At 42.2% G+C, this 24,151-nt stretch overlaps 2 protein-coding genes across 3 annotated transcripts in view; one reads left to right on the top strand and one right to left on the bottom strand.

Moving 5' to 3' along the window:
* The window catches only part of slc25a21 (solute carrier family 25 member 21), a 115,392-nt gene extending 104,587 nt beyond the window's left edge, over nucleotides 1–10,805 (top strand). The window contains exons 7-11 of the mRNA XM_014991948.2: nucleotides 3,062–3,169; nucleotides 3,275–3,439; nucleotides 5,854–6,035; nucleotides 9,426–9,478; nucleotides 10,267–10,805. Of these exons, the coding sequence (XP_014847434.1) occupies nucleotides 3,062–3,169; nucleotides 3,275–3,439; nucleotides 5,854–6,035; nucleotides 9,426–9,478; nucleotides 10,267–10,328 (570 nt within the window). The 3' untranslated portion in view covers nucleotides 10,329–10,805. The remainder of the gene's footprint in view (nucleotides 1–3,061; nucleotides 3,170–3,274; nucleotides 3,440–5,853; nucleotides 6,036–9,425; nucleotides 9,479–10,266) is intronic.
* A 4,505-nt stretch (nucleotides 10,806–15,310) lies between these two features.
* pax9 (paired box 9) lies at nucleotides 15,311–23,665 on the bottom strand. 2 transcript variants are annotated; one of them, XM_014991949.2, is made up of 4 exons: nucleotides 23,396–23,665; nucleotides 22,249–22,863; nucleotides 20,452–20,594; nucleotides 15,311–16,352 (listed from the first exon to the last, which is right to left on the bottom strand). In XM_014991949.2, exons 1-4 carry the CDS (start codon nucleotides 23,397–23,399, stop codon nucleotides 16,098–16,100), a joined length of 1,017 nt encoding a protein of 338 aa, XP_014847435.1. In that variant the 5' UTR covers nucleotides 23,400–23,665; the 3' UTR covers nucleotides 15,311–16,097. The 2 variants fall into 2 exon arrangements, with proteins under 2 accessions (XP_014847435.1, XP_014847437.1); XM_014991951.2 differs by lacking the exon at nucleotides 20,452–20,594 and having other exon boundaries at nucleotides 23,396–23,589.
* Between the last annotated feature and the right edge of the window lie 486 nt (nucleotides 23,666–24,151).

The following is a 24,151-nucleotide window of genomic DNA, read 5'->3' as shown; positions in this document are numbered from 1 at the left end:
GGTCGTTGGCAAGCGACACCATAAATCTCTCACCACTCGTTGGTTTGGCTTTTGTGCTGATGAGGATTTTACAATCATTTCAACTTTGATGTGTTCCACCTGAAACTCTGCGATGTTACTGGTTTCTTGATTGTCATTGTGCAGAGGCTTACCACGTCCGAATGGACCGTACTAACGGATTTTAGTGACTTTTTATCACCTACTCTCAAGCTGTAAACGTTGGGAATTTTGATGACACTGACCTTTTTGCTTAGAACTTTATCAATATTATAGACTTAAATTTATTCAGTATTTATCAGGACTTCCTCACTCAGAAGGACACAAAGGATTTTGTTTTTACTTTAGGTTTCAAAATTGATTGCATGTCCTCTGAGAGCTTTTTAAATTCCTCGACAGCAGACCTTTTTTCCCACTGATTTTAATCTTTTCTTGGCTCCTTTCAGTGCTGTAGATTCTCAGATGGATCGTTTCTGTTATTTTAGAGAGCATCTGCCCTGTTAAGAAGAGACCATAACCCGTCTCAAACACCACGCCATAGGTAAATGATAACATCCGCTGCTTAAGGTGTACTTGTGGAAAAATTTGACGCCTGTGGACGAAAACCCATTCCAGGTATTTCTTTTGTAGCTCCTTTTAATAATACAGTCAACTTTTTCTTTTTCTAAAAATAGACTTTATTTATTTTTTCCATAGACAAAGTTAGAAAGATAAGTACAATATTTATTTGTCTGCACAGTTCCCTCTCCAGCTGGGCCTTTTGTTTCAGATTGTTTCCTTACCTGGCTCAGCTAACCCTGTTAGCGCCATGAAAGCTTTCTGGACATTTTACCAGCTTGCCTGTTCAAGACTGTTTTTCTGTGTCTCGGTCCTAAATGTACTTAACATGGCAAACATTTCTTTTATTTTATTTCTGGTCAGTTTATCTGAAGAGTGCCGTCATCCACCCGCTTTCAAAAATAATAATTTGTGTTGGTCTGTCATATGTAATATTAACTAAATACATTACAATGCCTTGTTTTACTGATTTTGAGAAGGAATCAAATTCAATAAAATTTTTAACTAAGTGTTTTAATAGTTTTAATCTCTTAACTAACTTATTCTCTACAGTGTTAACTTTTAATGTTTTGCTCTGAATATTTTGTAAAGTCTGTGTGCGGCAGGATGCCTCTTATAAAGAAGATTTCTAATCTCAATGCTACTCTGAAATAATTTAAAATCTACAACTCTCCTCCTTATGAGTAAAACTGAAAACAAAACACAACCCAGAAACAACACATTCCCAGGTATGTGTAAATTAATAATGGAAGTTAGAGGTGCTGTTATGTAATTCTCCTGAAATAAGTCATCCATCCATTGACTGCACCCAGGGGGCTGGTGCATATCTCCAGCGATCATTAGGTGACCCTGGAAAGGTTGCCAATCCATCTCAGGCCAGTAGAGAGACTCAAAGAACAACCAGCCATGCACACACTCACAGCTAAGGAGGATTTTGAGGGACTGATTAACCTGACGGTCATGTTTTGGGACTGTGGGAGGAAGCTGGGGGTACCTGGAGAGAACCCACACATGCACAGGGAGAACATCCAAACTCCACGCAGAAAGTCCATGGACTGACATTTAAACCCAACTGTGTCATTGACTTCACATGAAAACGACTTATAAAAACATTTTAGAGAAACAGACTCCAGTATAAATATTTAGGATGATGCAGAAAAAGCCTGGCACGCCAAAGGTCCATTTATCATCCTCCTCATGGAAGCATCAGTGATGGATTGTTTTCCTTGTAGGCATTTCCAGATCCAAAACTCGTGTAATTTTAAATATCTATTTTGAAATATTCAAATTTAGCGTGCACTGTGGAATCTGTTTTTGTTCTGTTTCCACCTGCCTGTACCTGACACGTTTGCAATTTTACCATAATCTGTCGTAAGCTGACCTCCGCGGCTGCTCATTCAGAAGCAGATTACACCACTTCCAGTGACTCCACAAATAGTTTTACAATCTTTACGCCAGCAAGACGACTGCTCATTCAGTCCCAGGTTTGGAAATGGACAGATTTGAGTTCCCGGGGTGTGGTTATCACACGCCCAAAAATTTTATGGGGGGGTCAATTGTCAGCCATGATGGATGGTTTACCTGTAAGTCCGTATCAAAACCACCTCCACACAGAGAACATCCTCTGCTGGCTTTACAGCCAATGGTGGAGAAATGTTTACCTACCTCATCCATCAAGCTCTTGTTCCACTTCTGCTGCACCTCCTCCCTTACCATCTTCTTCCTGCAAGAGCTGCAAACCTCAAATCCCCCAGAGGCCCGCGTGCATCGGGCGCACCAATTCACATCAGATCATTAGCGCAATTTAATTACAGATTAGCGCGCCGTCTCTCTTTCTCCCAACCCTATTCAGCGCGGCACAGCTGAATGCCTTCACTCTGATTAATGAGGACACACACAGTAATAATACAAATAAGGAATTAAAACATGGCCGCTTGGCTGTGTAAACATTGTGAGGCATGTCTGAGAGGATGGGTCCTGCGGCTCTGACAGCGGGATAAAGACGCAGGAAGAGTAATGAGCTTCAGACACGTTCTCGACATGTTCCCATTACGCCTCTCGCCGAGCATGCATTCATGCACATTTGCACACAGACACAAAAACACGCCGAAATACAAAGCCCGGTGCAAATACATCTGGTGGTGCAGGTTCCATTTTTAATGCGTGGCAGGTATATGAAGTAATCCGACCTGCAGTAGTCGTCTTCTTCAGGACAAATTACGTAAAACTGCAACAGTCTTGCTTCCTCTTTCCCACTCGCCTTCCTTTCCCCTCCTAGATAACATCTAGCATATTGTCAGCTAACACCCTCAGGTGTCTTGCGTGTCTTCGGGAACAATTTGTCTAACCATGACAGAGACATATTTGCATTTTGGAAAAAGAAAAAAAAAAAATTCTAGAAACACTGCTTCACTGCTGAGTTCAACGGTTTCTCTGCTCTGCTCCATCTTTGCCCAGATGTTACCTTCTCACTCTGGGGGTTAAATCATGTCCATCTCCCCTCCAGGCGCTGTCCATTGCCGGCCTCGGCTCAGGCTTGACCGAGGCCTTCATCGTCAACCCGTTCGAAGTGGTGAAAGTCAGTCTCCAGGCCAACAGAGACTCCTTCAAAGAGGTTGAGTGAAAGAAAATGCCAATCTACCTTTTAAAACGTTGCTTAATTGTTCACGTTTTTCTTCACGGCTCCTCGATGAGATCCTTTACAACTCTCTCTCGACAGCAACCCTCCGCTTTCGCCCAAGCACGACGTATCATCGACTCAGACGGCTTTGGATTGAGAGGTCTAAATAAAGGGTTAACGTCAACACTGGGACGCCACGGAGTTTTCAATATGATCTACTTTGGATTCTACTTCAATGTTAAGGACGCGATCCCGGCCAACCCGGTAATATGCGAGTGAAAAATCTGCACTGTGTGGAATTTCGTCTGCGGCACATTCCTGCTGCTGTGCCTCAGCGCTGCCTAACCTTTCCTGACTCTGCCTACTTTTGGCTAACCTCAGCCTCTATGATCCTCACATGTCCTTGCCACATTGCTGCGGGAGAATAACAAGTGTTTAACAGTATGATTAGCTTGCACGGCACGGAGGAAGCAGAAATCAGAGAGAAGCTTCCAAGATCAGCCCCTCTAATACCTCGTCTGTTTGCTCTTCATAACATCCTCAAAGTTTCGGATTACACATCCGGCAGCGCCTGATGGCCCAAACAAAAGTTAATTTTGTTTAATGGAAACGTTACCATACGCCACTTCCACATGTACAATCCAGAGCATTAGATTAGAAGTCCAATGAACTAATTGGAAGCAGACAACCGTACTATTTTCAAGAGGAGGTTACAGTGGGAGGCCCGGTTCTGTTGTATTTTTCCAATTTTTTTTTCCAAAGCTGCATAATGTACATTGAAGTGGTCATCCTCTGTGAATAATGATTATGCGGCTAGACGACTTAAATAACTTTCTTCTTGGGTTGTGGCCGTTGCTTGTAGGCTTCATCCATTTATGTGTGCGGTGCAGGAGTTTTGTTTGCGAGAGGCTAACGACACACGCTTTTAAAATATACAGTGACTTGTAAAAGTCACTGCTTAAAGTTTATACTGTTTAAAACGTCTTGTGATTTTGTCTGATCGTTTGCTACAACTTAAGTGTGTTTTATAGACCTATAGAGTATACTCTTAAAATAAAGGAAAGTGTAGTTCCAGGTCTTTTGGGCTATGTCGATACCAACTTTGTACATCTAGAGACTGAAATGTATCCCCTTTTCTCTTTGTGAAGTAACTCGTGTGCTCAGTCGCTTCATCTGTGAACATGGAATAATGGAATATGCTTCAAGCTAAACCGTTCAGCTGTAGCTCTGGCTGTATGTTCAGCGTCGTGTTGTGAACCTTTTGCGCGTCCTGGTTGTCCTCCATCCGTCTCCTCATTAGATGGAAGGAGACAGCTTACCTGTCTCAACAGAATATCAGCATTCATAGCGCATGATGCTGCCACCACCATGATTCATTGAGGGTGGTTTGCATAAATATTTTTTTTAATGATTTTTATGCAAAACGGAATTTTGCAAGAAGGTAAAAAGTTTAATTTTTTGTCTCTTCTGGCCGGAGCAGCTTCCACATGTTTGCTCTTTCTCCTTTCGACTTGGACTTTATTTATGCCAATAATCAATATAAAATTAAGTGGCTCAAAGTTGGATTCTTTTAATAAACAAATGATTTCTCAGTGCGATTGGTTTCACTTATTTTTATTTAGACGTAATGGGGTTTGATACGTATTCACGGTGCACAGTTCTGATTTAATTTTTATTTAAAACCTTTAGTTTTATTTGACCTTGTAATCATGCACTAATTTCTACTTGCCAGTCAAAAATCCGTTTTAATGAAATACAGTACAGTTTTCACAAAATGTGAGCCTGACACAGCACTGTAAATGTGTGTTTTAGAGACTGAGCTAAAGTTTCATTGCTCAAAGCTTGTCAGCAACATGAGCAATGAGCTTTCAAGTCAATCATGTCAATAGTCAAATTTAGATTACCGAGTCCGGGCTTCTGTTGTGCGGACATTTGAATAGCACATAGGAGGCAGATAGCACACTGCCATCATTCACCAGGGGATGTGTGAGGAGATGTTTGCTTAAGGCTGTTAGGAAGTGGCTTGATGGGTGTACTTAGGCCGTGGCTATATTCCTCCCCCCGCCACCCCCTTAACCCGCATCCCACTTGAAAAAAACAGAAGAAGTGGGATTAGATGTTGATTTACCACAGCTCTCGGGGTGTCCAGCCTCTTGAGAAAGCCCTGGACCGGAGAAGCTGCTGTCATTTGTAAAAATATCCTGGCCAATTAGCTGTCAGAGCTCTCCGAGTCTGGGCTTCTTTGGTACAGTAATACCCCTGTGCCGAGTCACAGGCCAATTACCCAAATTGTCCCCATATGCCTCCCTAGTCTGCCTGCGTGAACCCTGTTTATAAATCCTCCGTCTTGGCTCCGCAAAGAACATGTGGTTCTGCTCAGCCAATCACAGCGCTGCACCACAGTCAGGAAGCGCAAATTTGCCCCTCGGAGCCCCTCCTTCCACCGCCATAAAATGATCCGGGCTTTCATGCCAGGTTTGAAATCATGCGCTCCGATCCCGTCGTCTCTGTTTCACTTTCGCTCTCGCATAAAAATGCAGTGTCAAATTACTGTGTGTATTAACTTAGTGTCACTTCTTTTTTGTGTGTGTGTTTTTTGTTTTTTTTAGTTCTCAAAACGTTTCCAATGAAGATTATGCTTGTCAAACCAATAAGCTGCAACCTCATCTTCCAAACAGGACCCCACGTTAGAGTTCCTGAGGAAGTTTGCGATCGGCCTGACGTCTGGCACCATCTCATCATGTGTGAATATTCCCTTCGACGTAGCAAAGAGCCGCATCCAAGGGCCCCAGCCGGAACCGGGAGCCATCAAGTACCGCACCTGCTTCCAGACCATGGCGCTGGTGTACCGCGAAGAGGGGTAAAAGCAACGGCGATAAAATAACGGGGCGCCAAACGTCCGTCCTGCAACTTTTTATTGCGTCCCAGTTCCAACAGGCTTGAGTCAAAGAACTCAGTTATGTCCTCACACAATCAGGATCTACAGAGTTCTGTGAATGACGCATCTAAAAGTTGCAGGCCCTCCAGGACTGGACACATGTGCCTTGAAGGAATAGTCCCGTTTGAGCTTCTGTTAAAGGGTTAAAAGGTTAAATAGCAGTTTATATCTTAACTCTCTTGGCGTCAGAGTTTAGAATAAATTGGCCCCGCTTGTTCAAAAGGGGCCGAGACCAAACCCAGACTCTTTATGTGTTAAAAAAAAAAGAAGAAAAAAAAGTCTGGTTTCCAGTGTTGGAGCAGTGAATGCAAACGGGATTTATGAAGCTTTAAACCAACATTATCTGAATCGGTCTTTAGAAAGGTCTCAGAAACCCACGGTCACAAAATAAATGTATTCGTTAAGGGGAAGACGTAGTGTTTTAAAACTTTATATATATATATATATATATATATATATATATATATATATATATATATATATATATATATATATATATATATATATATATATATATATATATATATATATGCCACCACTGGCCTCATCTTTAACCCCACTTTCAAACTCAAATGTTTAAGATGAAACAACTGCAAAATGTAACCACTTTTCCTCTGTGGTCTTGTCAAAATAACTGTCTGATATCAAAGGAAAGCCGTGTATTTTACTACTTTAGGTGAAGGATTTTTATTATTTTTATACCTGTGTGAAACTTTGTGCGTTTCACACAGAAAAAATAATTGATGGTACTCCAACCACTATTTCCTGCCTAAATAATTACCAGCTTCAGGGCAAATTACTTCCCAATACAAATGAAATGAAGGTTTAAAGAAAACAGCATTACATAAACTACATGAACATTTCTAACAAACTGAGTAGTTTTAAGATGGTAGCTCTGCTCTTGTTCCTGAGTCTTTAGCTTCATCCTCCAGAATCTCCTAATCTGAATGCAACCTTATTCCTAATCCATGTGGTTTTTTAATGAGTTGTGTGTGTAAAACGTCTCTAGATAACCTGATTATAAATACGCATTGATCTATCAAAGGTTGAAGGATGACCTAAAGAAACGACATCTGTTTATGCAGCTAGCATAGTTAGCTGTTTTAGAAACTGCACCAGTATGGACTGAGTTGCTACAAAATGCCCAAAAAGTTCTTGATGTGTGTTAGAAATAAGATGAGTTGCGTTTTGTTAAAGGAAGTTGGGCAAAACTTCATGCACCTCAAAGTAGACTTGGCGAAAACGTAATATCTGACATCTTCGAAGTGTTTTTATCAACTGATAACTCGCAGCCAAACAACTTGAATTCCCCCCAGGGGTTTTTATAGATATTTGAAAAGTACAAACATTACAGTTCTCGCTTCAAATATGGATTCTTCAGTCACTTTATTCTTGAATCTTTATCCATTAGTAAATGTTAGAAACTTCACTGATAATCGTAGCAAGAATCCTGTTTCAGTTTAGGTGCATGTTTATCACGCTGCGCTTGAAGCAACAAGTAACAGTAAACGGCACAAGTACCAGAACTTTGCAGGGATATGTCTGCAGGCTTGTTTTGCTTTATTGAAACACGTGAAAAGGAAGAAATTTAGCTAAACTGTGAACATTTTCAGTGAGAAATTAATCTTGCCATGAATTACTTCAACTGTCAGTGCCTTACCAGTATTGCAGCCAATTTAAATCTTGCAGCAATGTCACCAGGGATGCAAAATGAAGTCAGTAAGAGAGTTATGCACTTCAGGTAGGATATTAGCTGCTCACAATCTTTTGACATGCTTCTGAAGTTCTGAAATGTACCTTTATGGTACATTCACACGTTTTAGTCTACAAGCAAACTTTGGTCGTCCTAAAAACCTCGGTCTTGGTTCTGTTGAAGCAAACCTTGGCGTGGTTCACTTCAACAGAGGAAGTAGATTAAAGCACATGCCACTTTAGGTAAAAACAACAAAAACAAACATGTGAGTCTAGCGCCGGCAGGAGAAATGGCTCTTAGTCGTTTTCCTAAAGAATAAAGACAATTGCTACAACCGCTAACATCTGACGCCACTGCATTTTTGTCCGCGTTTCGTGAAGAATGAAGTTGCACTCGTCTTCTTCTGAGGTATTCATGTTGTTGCCTTCAGGGGTTCTTGGTGCGCTGCCACCACTGGCAAAGGGGGCTACACAGGTTTTACAAAGAGCTCGGTTCGTTTTGCACAGTGCGGTTTGAAAACTAACCAAGCCAGCTGAAATTGTAATCAAACCGAGTCTACCGGACCATCAGGTGCGAAAACCCCCTTAATGCAAAGCCGTAAAACAAGAACGTCAAATTCTATGCTGCGCTCAGCATGATGCCAATCATAAATTTGATCAGTGAATGCAGACGTTTGTCACTTCTGGGGTAACTGTGGACGAACTCTCAAGCCCCAGAGACTTGACAGCTCCAAACGGAGGTTTCAAGGAAAGATGTATGATATGTTAGCAGTTGCCCCGGGCTTTCTGTTTTGCCCCCATGCCGCTCCCTGAGACAAGACCCCAAAGAGATGTTTGTCGTTAGTGGATGTTGTTAGTTTGTAGATGGGGTGGGGGTAGCGGCCCGAGCGGCACTGAAGCCTCGTCGCGGGCATGCACAAACCGTGCCCCCGCCGCCACATCCAGTCCCCTTCCCTTAACACAACACAGTCTCAGCTAATTAGTGGTCCCTATGGGAGACATCGTTAAGCAGACCCTAACGAGCCGCGCGGCGCTCCACGGGTCAATCTAATCAGACAGAGGGCCAGGGAGGAAGTGGGTCGAGCCTTATTAACGCCATCATTGGCGGGGGCAGGGAGCGGGACAAGGAGCACGAGGCAGAGGCAGGCAGCCGCTGATCACCTTGAACGCATTAAGGACAGGTATTCGCCAGCGCTAGCCTGTTAGTCCCCGATGGGGTGACAGACGTGCTCAGGCAGCAGACAGACGGAAAACGAGGCGAGATCAATCGACATCAGCAGGAGCGGAGATGTGTGCGTTGCAGAACGTTCCCTCTCAGGTTATCACCAAAAGAGCGATCGATTTTACTTGTTCGTCACCTTGAAGTTGCAGCCAGAAAAGGCGATCCTGCTTTTATCGAGCGTTGAGCCAGAATAAACGCTTTATCGTTTAGTTGCTGAATATTTCTGCTGCACTGATGTTTGAAATCAGCAAATTAACCCAAGGAAACGTTTCCTATTGATTATAAAGAAGACATATTTAAACTGAGACTGAATTTCCTTTTTCTGTGTGTTTGTTGTTTGATTACTTTGCTTGTGTGTGTCTGTATTTCTAACTCATTTTTCCTTTTTTTTTCTGCAGCTTCTTGGCTCTATACAAAGGTTTGGTTCCCAAGATCATGAGACTTGGACCAGGTAAAAAAAAAGTTTGACACTTTACGCTCAATGTTTTAGTTTTATAATGTAAATTTAAATGTTGGTGTGCAAACCTAAATCAGTAATGTTTAACATTTGAAACACTGATTTTGGTACATTAGTAGGAATTATAAATTACATAACTAAGCAAAGCTTTCTATAAAATCATTTCTGGTACTTGTATCACAGTACCTTGCCTTTTGTTTCAAACCCAATGAACTTTTTCACACTTCAAGATATTGCAACCACAAACTTCTGTGTGTCAGCTGTGGATTTTTAATATATTGCGGGGGGAAAAAGCATAGTTGGGAAGTAGAAAGTTTCTACAAATAAATATCCAAAAAGAATGGAGATGATTTGTTTCCAGTTTCCTGAGTCAACACTTTGTAGAACCTGATTTTGAGAGAGCTCGACTTACTGTAACCCACTTTACCCCAGGCTCATCTGCCGAGTCCCTTTGTCCTCATGATGCTGATTGATCCGTAATATTCTCCAACAAACCATTTCATAAATGTGCCCAACTTTTTGTATTTGTGTGCTACACAAAATCTGAAAAAATTTCAGGATTTTTTGTAACACAGTAAAATGTGAAGAAGTTTAAGGGTTGTGCATGTTTTTGCGAGGCGCTGCATGTTTGCTTTCAGCGATCAGTATACATGTATTTAAAGACGCAGTCTAATGGAGGCTGCAAATCCCCTTAATCCTCATTTAAATATGACAATAAAAGCAGTGCTCCTGTCATGTCCTGTGTAAATGAGACTGGGCTTCTCCGTCGTGTTTTGCTGCAGGTGGAGCGGTGATGCTGCTGGTCTACGAATATGTGTCGATGTGGTTGCAGAAACACTGGTAACGAGAAAACCACAGAAGAGAAACGAAAGCCTGTAATTTCTGCTCCAAATTTCTTCCTCATTGACTGAATTGGTGACTCACCATGAAGCCTTTGTTTTTGTTTTTTGTTTTTTTTGTTTTTTTTCTAAGATTTATAAAAATACCAAAACAGTGTTCCCATATTTGGACAATACATCTTGGTCGCTCAGGAATGAAAGCTGTGTGAACCAATAGCACCAAAAAGTATTCAGATTTTTTTTTTTCTTTTTTTTTTTTTTTTTTTTTACCAAACGCTCCCAGCATAGACAAAACAGTGCCGACTTTAGAAAGTGACCTTTGTAAATGGAGCTCTAAAGTTATTAGACAAATTTTTTTTTCTGTGCCGCTGTTTGTCCAACTTGTTTAAAATGGGTCAGTTTGGTTTTTTTTGGGTTTTTTTTGTTTGTTTTTTTACAAAAATGGACTAAATAAATAGGTAGTTGCCTTCACTTTACAACAACTCTCCTGTTATCCCCTCTTTTGTCGAGATGAAGCCGTTCATAGACGATTCCAATATTTTAATTCTTACTACATTTTAAAACGAACATTTTTAAGGCTTTCAATTTAAAAAAAAAAAAATTATCCAAAGCACTAAAAACTTCATTTAAACTTCTCTAAATGAATGAATTAAAATGTAACTAACTTTGTAAACCAACATGCGCCTCAGATTTGGAACGACACAAACGCACACAGTAAAGACGGGAAGGTTCTCCTCCTCTTTGGTTCTTCTTCTTTTTTAGGATTAGAAGAAGTGATGACACTTGTTCTTTAGTGTCATCCATCCAATCAGTTTCCCTCTCTGTACAACAGGAAGCACCCGAGCATGCTGCTGCCACTGCTGTTTTTCACTGCAGCTGATAGTTGTCCTGTCAACAGATTCTCCCACCTGAGCTGTGGACTTGTGCAGCTCCTCCATAGTTACTGTGTTTCTCTTGGCGTTCTCTCCTATCGGAGCTCTGCAACCTTCACAGCCCAAAGTGTCGTTTCCTCTCTCAGGCCATTCGAACAAAACTTGCTTAGAGCTGTAAATGTCGCAAAACCATTTGGGGGGAAAAAAGACAACTTGTCATTTTTGATGAATATATATACTCTCGAAAATGTATTTTTAAGAACCGACGTATTATCTTTTTTTCCTGATCTAAAAGAAAGATGAACAAAAAATGTAGCAAAAAAGATATTTTCTTTCTGCGAGATGGAAAATGATGAATTTTTTTTTTTTTAAATATCACATATATTCCAACAAACGGATTTTAAAAGCGCATCACTGGCACTATTAGTGTCATTTCTCTGTAGAGATTCAAATCAAATATTACAAGAAGAAACCCAAAAAGAAACAAAAAAAAAAACACCAGATAAAACCTGCATTTCTTATATATATATATATATATATATATATATATATATATATATATATATATAATTTGTTTGTTTTTTTATCCTAACCTGGATTTAAACGTTGATCCTGAGGCCTTCACAGAGCAGGCTTCATGTCGAAGTTAAATTACACACAGGCGTACTATTTGTCTCTTATTTTCTTTAAGGCTGTCCAATTAAATGGGGGTTAAATGCAAACTCGGCTCACTGCCACTTTCAGATTTTTGTTTTTTTTTTAATTTAGAAAACCTTTTCCTTTCACTTCAGTCATGCGCTACTGTGCGTTGATCACAATAACATGAAATCCCAACAGAATGCATTAAAGTTAGTTTTTGAAATTACCATTTTCAACCTTTCCATGATCTGAAATTGACCTTTTTTTCTTTTTTCTTTTTTTTTAACTACGCATAAAATATGGAGTTTTGTTTCCATGTTTTGTTAAAAAATTGAAAGGTTGAAACAATGTGCTCCTTATGCGCTGGTGCGAGCTGCGGTCGGGATGCATTCTTCCCCGTGCCCTAATGGCCGACTTGTGCTGTCACACATCCGTCTTCTCTGCTCGTGTTTCACCTCGGCGCTGATATAAGCGTATCGGCTTTCCTTCCGTTTACCGCGCCATCACTCGCTTCTCGTCTCCCTGCCATCCCAGCCTTTTGTTGTTTGACTAGCTGTCAGCCGAACAAGTTGCGCCTGCCAGCTGAGTGTCAGTCTCTTCCGTGTCTTGAGTGTAGCTTCCAGTGCAAGCTTAAACAACACGCTTTAGAAAAATCCTAATGAGGCCTCGGGTCCTTTGTTCATGTTCCCTCCCTCGGCCCGCATATCTTTTTCACAAATATGCAATCTCACAAACACACCTGTCCGAGAGCCGCGGGGCGTCGCGGCTGCCCTCGAAGACCCTTCTCGTGACCTTATCTGGTAGCTCCGACTGACCGAGCCACGTTGGCATTTGACAGCCGCCCCCCTTAATGTGGGAGTTTTCCTCTGCGCCAAACTAAAACGGCTGCTGCCTTTTTTTTTTTTTTTTTTTTTTTTTGTTTTGCCTGGGGACCTGCGGTGATAGATGAACAACCGTGGCTCGCAGACTGATGAAATCGTAAGCTCACAACCTGTCCTTTTTTCGTAATGAAGTGCTCAGCGTGGATGTTTGTTTCGGGCCTGACAGCTTGCAACATGCACGCCCAAAATTGCCGGTAGCTAGGCAACAAAGCCACCTTCAGCTGAATTCCCCGCACATCTTGATCACCATAAATCAGCAAAATATGCGGCCTCCGTATGAAGCGCTTCACCTCGGCGGTTCCACTCTGACGAACCTCCAATCTGCGCTCGGCTCTGCTTGTGTTTTCCAATGCAAACACAGTCGGTGATTAATGTGCATTAAAATCTACCAGAGTGAGGGTGCGTGCATGCACAAAGACATGCTGGGTTCGTCTCTGCTGATTTCTTCTCTCCCCCGCCCCTCTGCCCTCCACCTCTCTTAAAATCCCAAGTTTGAGAGGTTTTGCTCACCTGTCTGCTCGACGTTGTTGTTTTAAGACATTAGGAAAACACTCTGGCTGTCGTCAGCTTCTTTGAAAAGTGCTCACTGAGCAGAAGCACGCACAGAGCACCGTGTTCAGCCAGTGTCAACATTCTCTGCTCTGTGTTACCCTGCAAAAACCGAAGGCTGTCTTGTTTCTGATTGCATGTGAAGAAGTAAAGATAACCATATGACACTGAAGTCAGACTCAACATAATTAATTATAAACACGTGTCGGCCCCTATTTTCAAAACTGCATCTTGTGGACCATAAAGTTGAGCAGCGAGGGCTTTTCGAGCACCTTTTTTTTTTTAAATATATTCATCACGCGGCCTTCAGATGAGCTTGAATTTTAATGTTTTGAGTCAAAGGCCATTTCTTTTTTTTTTTTATTATTTTTTTGTTCTTGGAAGAAAAAGTTGACTTTAAAACGGCATCCAACCCTCTTCTACTAGCAAAAGAATCATTAGCCGTTGACGATAGTTGGTCTTCGGTTAAAGGATGGTGGCGATGGCCAGCCTCTGCAGTCTGCACGTCGCCCCCCCCACCATCCCCCTACCCCCAACGCGATGTGGTTCACGTACGGTCAAACACTGCGACCGTGAGCAACGGTCCGTGACCACTGGATGCGGGGAGAGGCGTTTTCCAAGTCAAATTAGCTCATGCATGGGGCGGACTGTTGACACTGCAACGCGGAGGCACTGTTTACGCTGCGACACGGGACGGATAGACAAAAAAAAAGAGAAAGAAAAAGCGAAACACCTTCTCGAGTTCCCTCAGCAGCAACATGGGAGGAACAGAAAGGGAGCAGGTGAGCCGCTTTATCAAGAGATCAATCTGCGCCTCCACGCCGCAGCGCAGTTTGTTTAAATCCCCGGTTTCCACTGCAGGGCTAGACGGGGCTTGCTCGACGCGCAGACGAATAATTTATTACTCCACACTTTTCCCCCTTTTTGAAATATGCAGAAAGCGTTTCTTTTTTTGTTTTGTCTTTCTGCAAACTTGTTATATATAAAGTTTTCTTACTTGACGAACGCGGTGAGCCGATCAGAAACGTGCCCCGGCTCGACCACTTATCTGCCCGTCGATTTTTCCCGTGCGGCGACGTTTCAGTTCGCCGTTCCTTCCACACAACGCAAAACCCCATACAAACCTTTTAAATCACAAAATAAACTGAAACTTATTCTGTCATGAATAGAAATGGAGGTTTAAATGGACAACATGACATTGTAATTTACAATGTAATTTATGGTCTGTTTTTTGCAAACTGACATTAAAGGAAGTCTAATTTACTTTTAATGTAAAATATATAGTTAAACCCAATATTATTCATACCCCTGGCAGACTTAAGCTTGGAATATATATTTTTTTTTTCTAATTTGATTAACATTGACTGGAAGTTATATCGACGTTTGCGAGTCGCGTAGTTATTGTCCAAACTTGAATCTGATAGAAAAAGTGAAAAGACGCAAACTATCGGTCACAAACGTTTTGGCTGAATGAAAATAACTTTACATCTGAATTATTTTGGTATTTAGCTGTACTTCAAATAGTTTTAGGAATAATAAAATATATATATATATATATATATATATAAAATACTCATTGCCCTGATGTAACCACAATTTTTTACATTTTCTGCACATTGGTCACAATGCAGATTTATTACTTTCAACCGAGATAAAGAGCATGAATAGATGCGATGAGGTCAGAAGACACTCCTGCCTGTGCTGCTTTACAGGCCGACATTGCCGTATGTTGCGATGAACTCGCCGCACTCAAATTCTTCCTGATGGACTGCCCAATGAGGCATGACACATGGAAATCAAAAACGCAGACTTTGAGGGCCGGCTCGCTGTTTTCGTTTGGTTTTTGTTTATGAAAAGCAGCTTCCTAATCATGTAAATCAGACCAGAGTGCCAGAATACCCCGAATTTAGCAGAGATGGAATAAAATGAGACGCTGAAAAAACATTTTTCTTTTCCTTTTTTCCCCGCGATGTGGTGTGTACCGTGTTAATACCTCCAAAACAAGCAGGAATGCCCCGGAGGGGGGGGAAAAAAAAAAAATCGGTAAACAGCCAAACAATTTAATAAGATACATTCAATTTCACTGTGCAACATTTGTCAATTGTTAATGCTCTGCAACATAATTCCAATTCTGTCCTAATGTGCATGGAGACTCCCATGCATTCTGCAACGCTAATTGCACTTCATTCAACGTACCTTAACCTAAATAAATAAGACTTCTGTGTGGAGCTCTTTCTTTGGCTACACTTTTAGTGAAGTGGGGAAAAAGCAATGCTCCATTTATAAAATCATAAACAACAACCAACAAAAAAAAGCATACAAACTTTAAAAAAAAAAAAAAAAAAAAAGCAATAGTAATTTACAAGCACCCTGAAACACTCATGCAAAGTGTTTTTCTTTAGGTTGATTGTATATTTCTGAAGTCGTACATTACCCCGTTTTTGCCCAAAGAGTGTGCAGTAAAGAGTCTGAGAGGAATAGTGTTGATGGGTGGAGAGTGGTGGTCACGCACTTGTCCCTTCAGAACACCTGCTCTGCGCGTCCTTTTAGACAACGAGTTTGTTGTGTCGACCGTTTTACTCCTTTCGGTCTCGCCGTGTTGAGTTTGGAGTGCAGCGCAGGGGGGGAGGCAAGAGGGGGCGAAGGTCGAGGGAGAGCGTCCCGCATTCGGCGGCGGTTCTCAGTCCTTCATAGAAGGGCGACTGCAAGAGCGAAACGACAGGACTCGAAGTCCGTTGTCCTGTCCCGTCCACTCACCCTCACACCGCCGCCGCCACTGCTCACTCAACCCCCACCCCAGACTCTGTCCGTCTCTAGTCCTCGGAGGGAACGCTCAAAGCACCGACGCAGCGACCGGGTGGATGGCGTCGCGGCTCGCCGCTATATTCTTGAAGGCCAGAGGGCCGGCGAGGTCACAGCTGTGGGGAGATAGAGCACTGCCACTGGCCGGCTGCCATGTGGGTCCGGTCACATAGGCCGACGTGGTGGCGCTGTACCCCATGTAGTGTGACACTTGGGTGGGAGGGTGGTAGGGAGGGATGCTGGGCGCTGTGACATAGCTGTTCGCTGTGGGCAATCCACTCGGCGTCTGGAAACGAGAAGGGAAAAGTCCAGATTAAATCTGCAACGTGGATCAAAAAGGTCAAAACTTATCCAGTTGGTTTTGTTTGTGGTTGTTGTCCTCAACCGAGTCCAGTTTGAGTCGCTTTCTTAGAATAAATGAAACGGATGTCATTTGGTGGCAACACTTTTATGAATTTTGGTGACTTTAAGATTTGAGAGTTTGAGAAAGCTATATATATATCTCACACACACACATATACACACACACATACACTGTGGCTTTAGAAGCAAGCTGCAGCAATAAGTGAAAGTAATATCGGCTTAATTATAAACAGCAGATCTAAATCCCTAACTTCACAGCCACCACATAAAAATCCCACTGTCCTGATTTTGATGAAAGTATGACTGATCAATTATGCGCGCTCACGCTCCTGCCACACATTAAAGGAGCATAACAACCATACATGGGTGGCTGCAGTGTTTTGTTTTTTTTTTGTTTTGTTTTTTTTACTTTGCGCTGAAAATGGACGTTTCTCTGTCAGCGTCCACATACCACACCAGCCGATGGAGTACAGGCTTGTTGGGGGACGCCACAAAACAGATGTCATGATAGATTTGTGGGGGGGGGGTGGAGAAGGAGGCAGCAGAAGAGGAAATATGATAGAAAATGAGGAAAGGGAGGGCTACGGCGCAGGAACAGGCTCTGCTGCTCTGGCACAGGAACAGGATTCAACTGGAGGATTTCACATTTTGATCATGGAGACAGAATTTCTTCTCGTGGGTGGTCTAGCTAGTACTAGCACAAATATGTTATTAGTTTTTACAACTGGGATTTTTTTCCCCGCACTTGCATGCCTGTTTGAAAAAATTTTAAAACTAATGGTAATAATAATAATAGTAGTAGTAAAAATAATAAATGCATTATTCAAACTGTATCTCTTAGCCGTTACGTTAAAGGTGTCGGAGGAACGTGGAGGTCCCGAAAAGGTCGTTTTGAAAACGGCTCAAATTTTCCATCATACTTTTCTAAATCCTTTTTAATGCCTTTATTTTCTCCAGGTGTACGGATATCAAAGAGTGACATAGTGCCCCTCCTGCACCCCCAATCCCAAATCTGTTGCTGCACACTGACGGTCAGTCGACTGAAAGAATGCCAGCATTCTTTTGCCATTTTTACAAGAGAGTTAGCTGCTTAAAAAAATAAATAAAAAAGAGTAGAACAATGGAAACGGTAGTGGCATGAAAATTAAATGAGAGCCCTAGTCCACAATTAATAAGGTAAATTTTCAAGATTTAAAAAAATATATACATATATTAATAAGCTAAGAGCGTGGTGTCTGTGAAGTAGCAGACTTCAGAGTGGCTACCTGAGCAGATAACCAGACTAATTAACCAGCTGTTAGCCACATTTCATATTTGTTGCTCTTTAATTAGCAGTATGGCAGAAAGTTAAATTTAAAGTATGTTTATTCTATATTGTTACTTGGTCTGTGTGCCAAAATTGCAATAGATATTTTTTTTTTACCTTAAATCATGAAAACTTTAGTAATCAACATGCTACGTTCACAGCAGTGAGAACAGCTGCTTTTCTGTTTTAAATAAAAGCAATTGAAATTACGCTGCGCTTTTTAAAAATGCCTTTTGTGTGACTTTAGTGTTTTTTCTCAACTTTGTCACGACATGAGAACGTTACACAGGCTTACTGCTTACTTTATGACTTTTTTGTTTTTAATCATTATAAGCCATGAAGATGGAGCAAGATTTTTTGTTTTAGTCGCTTTCTTAGCTCATAGCAGGCCACAAAATCCCATCTGCGGAACGGTGCCAAGTGTATGTCTTGTGCAATTTTCTCAAAGGTAAAGTACAACACAGCAGCTGCACACACACACACACACACACACACACACACACACACAGAACACGGTCCATCCTGATTGCATCATTTTGTTGGCTGTCTACTTTTTTTTCCCCTCCTTCCTTTTCTGAATATTTTTAAAGTAGATCAACTGCTGTATTTTTGGCTCACGTGATGTAATAACTGACTTGCCTTTTTTTACCATTTTATTAATTACGTTGACATAATTGGCTACAAAGACACATGAGATTAAAAGCAGATCAAAATGAACTTGAATAAAATGAAATCATTTTTAAATGTACTTAATGTATTGGCTCGAGCTTTTATTACGTGGCTGTAAAGCCAGATTTCTGTTTATCCTTATGCTCGATTAAGATTTAAACGCCTTCCATTAATCCCACTGTTTATTATTTAAATCAGTGTTGTGGCTTCAGCGTTTCTCAATGCTTTTTTTTTTTTTTTTTTTTTTTTTTTGGTGGGGGCGGCATGGCGGAAAGCATGACGCCTGCTTCCCTTTCAAGGCAGCTAAGCAGCATCCACTCCGACTGCACTTCCCGGCGTGACTTCAACTCCAACACAGCTCGGTGATGCTGCCCATGTTTCCATGGATACCTCTGTCCCTCCCTGTTATCGGAGCGAAGCCTCCAGGCTACCTGTTTGCAACCGCAGCGTCTGGCCCTGCAGACACACGACCTGCTGGCCACTTCTGCTTTTTTAGTTTGATCTAGCCTGCTAATGCTCGAGCTAAAAATAAACTCTGGAATAGTCCTTTAAACGGGTTTACTCTTGGCTGCCAAAGCCAGGGAAATGGAAAAAAAAATCAGGCCTGCATCTTAAGGGGATGTTTGTAATTTAGAAAACATAGGAGCTGTACATGTTTGCATGACTCTCCACTAGTTCTGAGAATGTCTGCTTTCTTTTTCCCTTCTGTTTAAACGTATTCTTCTTAATGCTTGAATTTAATTTCCTACTTAAGTATTTTTTTGCGGGGGATATCTGTCTACCAAATTATGTTTTGGGAGCGCGCTCAGAGCGACATCCCCAGATAGATTTATTGCACATTGAGCCTGAAATTTCCCCCAACTGACTGATGAAGTGGGACGATCAATCACGCCTCGTGGACATCTCTCGAGATTCTTTTTTTTTTTTTTTTGCTCTTGTCAAATAAAGAGGAAAAACATTCGTGCGCACGCGCCAATGCACCGTCACCAAAACCAACCTTTTCGCAATTTATGCAAAATTATGATCCGCGTTTGCGTCCAAAACTTATAAATTTTACATTTATTATTATTTCATTGGAATTTATGCTAAAATTTAAAAAATAAACAGCTTACTTTAAAATATATGATTTATGCCTTGTGTATCTTGAGGCCTATTTTTCGCCTTTAAGTCTAAACGCGCTGTTGCGTGTGAAACTGAAATAGAGAATTGATTTCTCTATTTCAGAAATCACTGTGTGTGTGCATATATATATATATATATATATATATATATATATGCACACACACAGTGATTTTAAACACTCACTTTTAAACAGAAACGAAATGAAAATATAAAGAATGTTTCTGGAAACATAATGTGTTCAACTTTATGGGCGCCACTGTTGCAAATCTGATAAGTTTTTATTTCATAAAAAATAAAAATGATGTCCAACAGGCATTTAAAAAAAAGTTTTTACACTCCATGTTTTTAAAACCTCATAATTGTCACGAGGACATCGGCGTCCTCGTGCACCTATTGACTCGCATGTAAGTGTTTTTGGGGAGGTGACAGTTAAGGGGTTAATAGCTTAAACATTCACGGCTGCTTTAAGCCGCTCACATTAAATCAATTACTCTGTTCTCGAATAATTTACCAGAAAACCAAAAAAATCTGACTAATGATTTTTCAGGAGGGTTTTTTTTTATGAGTGGAAATACGTTCGCAATTTAATTTAAGCCCATAATATTATTTTATGAAACCTCTTTGACTTGTCAGTTGCTAAATAAATAATCCCCAAAAGAAATGACCAAGCAGCAGGACCAACGGAAAACCCTGCTTGTAAAATGAAAATAATAATAATACTGAAGCGCACCATTAATGTGCAAACCTGCAATGCATGTTGGTGGTTTTTGAAAGGGGGGAGAAAAAGGGGACTTCAAGCCATATAATTATTTTTGAAAAATTAAATCAAGACTGCTATAAATAGATGGGAAAAAATCTGATTTACAAAAAGTGACTGCTTAATTTAAAAAAAAAGAGAGAGAGGGAGACATCTCCACATTTTTACCTGTGTGAATTTTGCTTCGTGGGGTTCTAAATGCGCCTTATCCACGCCATTGACTAGAGACGAACTGGCTGGTGGGAAATTACTCCTGTTTATAGCGCTCCATTCTTCTAGTTTGGCGCTGGAAAAGGATGGACTGTCACTAACTGGGGGAAGAGGTAAAAGAGAAACAGAAGAACAGGGAAGTCAGGAAGAGCTTTTCGAAGGAAACTCTGGGGAGAAAGAGAGGAGAAAAAAGAGCGGCCCAGGCCGCTGCTGCACTCTCGCACTCAAAAGCCGAAGGTTAGCCAGGTTACCCTGTGACTGTTTTCTTTTTTTTTTCTTTTTTTTTTTTTGCACTGAAGCGTGACCGATTGCCATTTCTACCCAGCAATGCTACCATAAATCTACACGCTTTTATTTGCGCACAAATAAAATAAGATTCAATCTGAAACCAAATTTGTGTGTTTTGCAAATTAATATTCATAGATTTAAAATTCTGCTCCTTCATGAATCCATCTAGATTATTTGAAAGCGTTGAAAGAAAAACAAAAAAAACGGAAGCTCCTTTTTCTGTTTGTTTTTTCTCTATTTCTGCGATTAAAGTTCAGGCCTTCAGCCTGGAGTGTTGGGGGATTTTTTTTTAATATATACATTTATATATTTATATATTTATAAAGCTCAGATGATGATGCAGGCTGTATAACTGGACTCTACGGTGGGTCAGTCCATCCAATCTTTGTGGGGTGACTGAAATTTACTTCCTCCCTTTCGTGCGTAATGGACCATCCTCCCAGTGTTTACCGCTGAGAGGCAGCAACCCCATAAAACATTTAAACAAAATTCACGCTTTAGAAGCTAAAATAAAAAGTCTGCCTCCCTATAAATCTATCTGAGCAGTTTTGCATTTGTTGCTCAGAGGTCAAACGCCGGCGCGCACTTTACAATCCGTGCGCATGGAAATAAAAAAACAAATCAACCTACGCGTCTATTTTGACCCCCACCTTTCACAAGGACTCGATCCATTTTTTTTTTTTAGTTGCGCAAATGGCGAGATCAGCGCGAAAACCTTAAAAACCCGCAGCCACAAGACATCTGCAAGTGATTTTGGAAATGCATAAATTGTTTAGAAAGGCAGCCTTTCAAAAACACAATCCTCCCCCTGTGAGTTCTCGCAGATATCTGCCTCGCGTTTGTCTCGTTTGGGCCGCTTAAGTTACAGATATACGCTGTTAATATGACGGCGGTGGAAGTGGAGAGGAGCCCGGAACCCTGACAGCACTTCCCCTCCTGCCCCTGGTAAACAAGCTGCTGAGCCCGAGCCCACCATTAACACTGATTTATGCCGGATCCTGTTTCACTGTTTCCAAAACATCTGCGGTCGTGTTGAAGGGGGTTGTGGAGTGGAGCGGTGTGGGGGGGTGGAGGTGGTGGGGGGGGGGGATTAGGCGAAGTCATCTGGGCCTTTACCTGCATGTGTCACACAGACTGGACTACAAACACGAGGCCCTGGCTGTGCTGGGAAACGCGGCTCTGCGCCAAAGAACACCGAACAAATTCTGACACCTAGAACCTCATGCCAACTCTAGATCAGCAACCTAACGGTATATTATCATTATTTATTTATTATTATTATTATTTATCAATTACTACTTTGGAAACTATACACACGCACACACTCAGACACACACACACACACACACACACACACACACACACACACACACACACACACACACACACACACACACTACCCCCTAAAGCTGGTTCAAATGTGCTGTAGTGAGTAACAGTAACAGGCCTGTGCGCAGCCTTGCTTACTTTGTTGCTCTGTGATAGATCGAATCCCCAGAATATCTGTGACCGAATGCGAGGAGGGCCATATCCTGTGCATGGCCATGTGTCCGGGAAGGGTGGGCATGCCGGGGGGATTGGGCACTTTAGACGCCGGGTAGGAGTACAAGTGGTTGTAAGGTAACGATGGCTGAGGCGGCGGGTGAGGCGCCTGCTTGCCGGACTCGTACTGACTCTGCTGCGCCAGATTCCCGATCTTGTTCCGCAGGATCCGGCTGATGGAGCTCACGGAGGGCAGGTTGAACTTGTCGCACACGCCGTCCGCTAGCAGCCTGTCCCGGATCTCCCAGGCGAAAATCCCTGGGTCCCGTTGCTTGTAAGTCCGTATGTGCTTGACGACGGTGGGCGTGGTGACCCGCGGCTTGCTGCCCCCGATGGCCCCCGGCAGGATGGAGCCGGTCTCGTTGTAGCGGGCCAGGATCTTGCTCACGCAGCCGTGGGAGACGCGCAGCTGGCGGCTGATGTCGCACGGTCGGATCCCGAGCTGGGCCAGCTCCACGATGCGGAGGCGGATGGCGTTCGGGAGAGGCCGGCCGTTCACGAAGACACCGCCGAGCTGGTTCACCTCACCGAAGGCAGGTTCTAGTGTCGAAAACAGGCAGAGGAGAGGGCTGTGAGACATGACGCTAATGGCCAAAACGCACACATACACACACACGCAGACACTCACCCTCTCTCACACACACACACAGGTCTCACACATCTGACATGATGGAAGCGATTTGACACAATCTGATTTCTGGGTGAACTAATGAAGCAGATGGAAGCTTTTTACTCTGCTTATAAACTTTTTATAGCTGTTTTTAAAAAGCCCACAAAGGAACATTTTATGCTTTCTTCTCAGAAAAATTTTCGCTTTGATTTGGAAGCTAATCAGTACGAGTTATGAGAGATGTTTGTTGGTATTAACACGATCCAAACGCCACGCGGACGCACCCCGAAAATCCCGTGCGTAACTGTCGACTAACAGTCTTCCGCCTAAAACAACTAAAAAAAAAAAGAAGAAAAGAAAAAGAGCGAAAAAAATCTCGCTGCATTTTCTCACCTTCCTATTAGAAACCGATCGCTGCATCCTCCCCGTTAAGACGGGAGAGAAAAGGACAGTTGAACTCACCCATCGTGTTGAAGCCGCAAAGGAAGTACACGGTGTCCGCTCTGTGCCGCCTCCGTGGATCCTGCCGCGCGTCCAGCGTGTCCCGCACTCGAGTGCAAAAAAAATAAATAAATACAACCCACTTCTTGTGCGACAAAATGAAGAAGAGGGGACAAAATTCTCTTTCTGTTTCCCGAAGGCGCCGGAGACAGGCTTACATTTCAATCTGTTGAAATCAGGGAGGCCGGGCTTCCCGGAGCGTCTGCGCCCGCTCATTGGCCCGCCTCTCCAATCCGCGTTCGGGATCGCGCTGCGCTGTCTGCCATTGGTGAGGGGGGGAGACGTTTGACATGACAGTTTCATCTCTCGCCTCCTCCCCGATCCCGCTCCCCTCCGCCCCCCACCACCACCTCTAAAAGATGGGGACAGCCAACGTGTATGTGTTTGTTATTGAGACAGTTAGGGTGGGTTTTACGCAGAATCAAGATTCTAGATTAGATCATTCGCCCACTGAAGAGTGATGGGCAGAAAAAATAAATAAATACATAAATAAATATGGCTCCTGTTGGCGGATAATCAGGGATATCCCATCTGCACAAAAAAAAACACAGAAATTGTTCCATGTAATATTATACATCGGTTGCACATTTAATTTTTCATTGTAATTAGTAATAGTGCCTTCATATATATATATATATATAAATATGGATGACGTTGGCGTTATCCGCTCTAAAATGTGAAATTCTTGCAATGCATCCCAATTGTGTTGTAAGTTTC

The sequence above is a fragment of the Poecilia mexicana genome, unplaced genomic scaffold (genome assembly GCF_051168715.1).
Source record: "Poecilia mexicana isolate PSO_F unplaced genomic scaffold, ASM5116871v1 scaffold_22, whole genome shotgun sequence".
Taxonomy (NCBI): domain Eukaryota; kingdom Metazoa; phylum Chordata; class Actinopteri; order Cyprinodontiformes; family Poeciliidae; genus Poecilia; species Poecilia mexicana.
The sequence above is the reverse complement of the archived record's forward strand: the minus strand, read 5'-3'. Positions and strand labels throughout refer to the sequence as shown.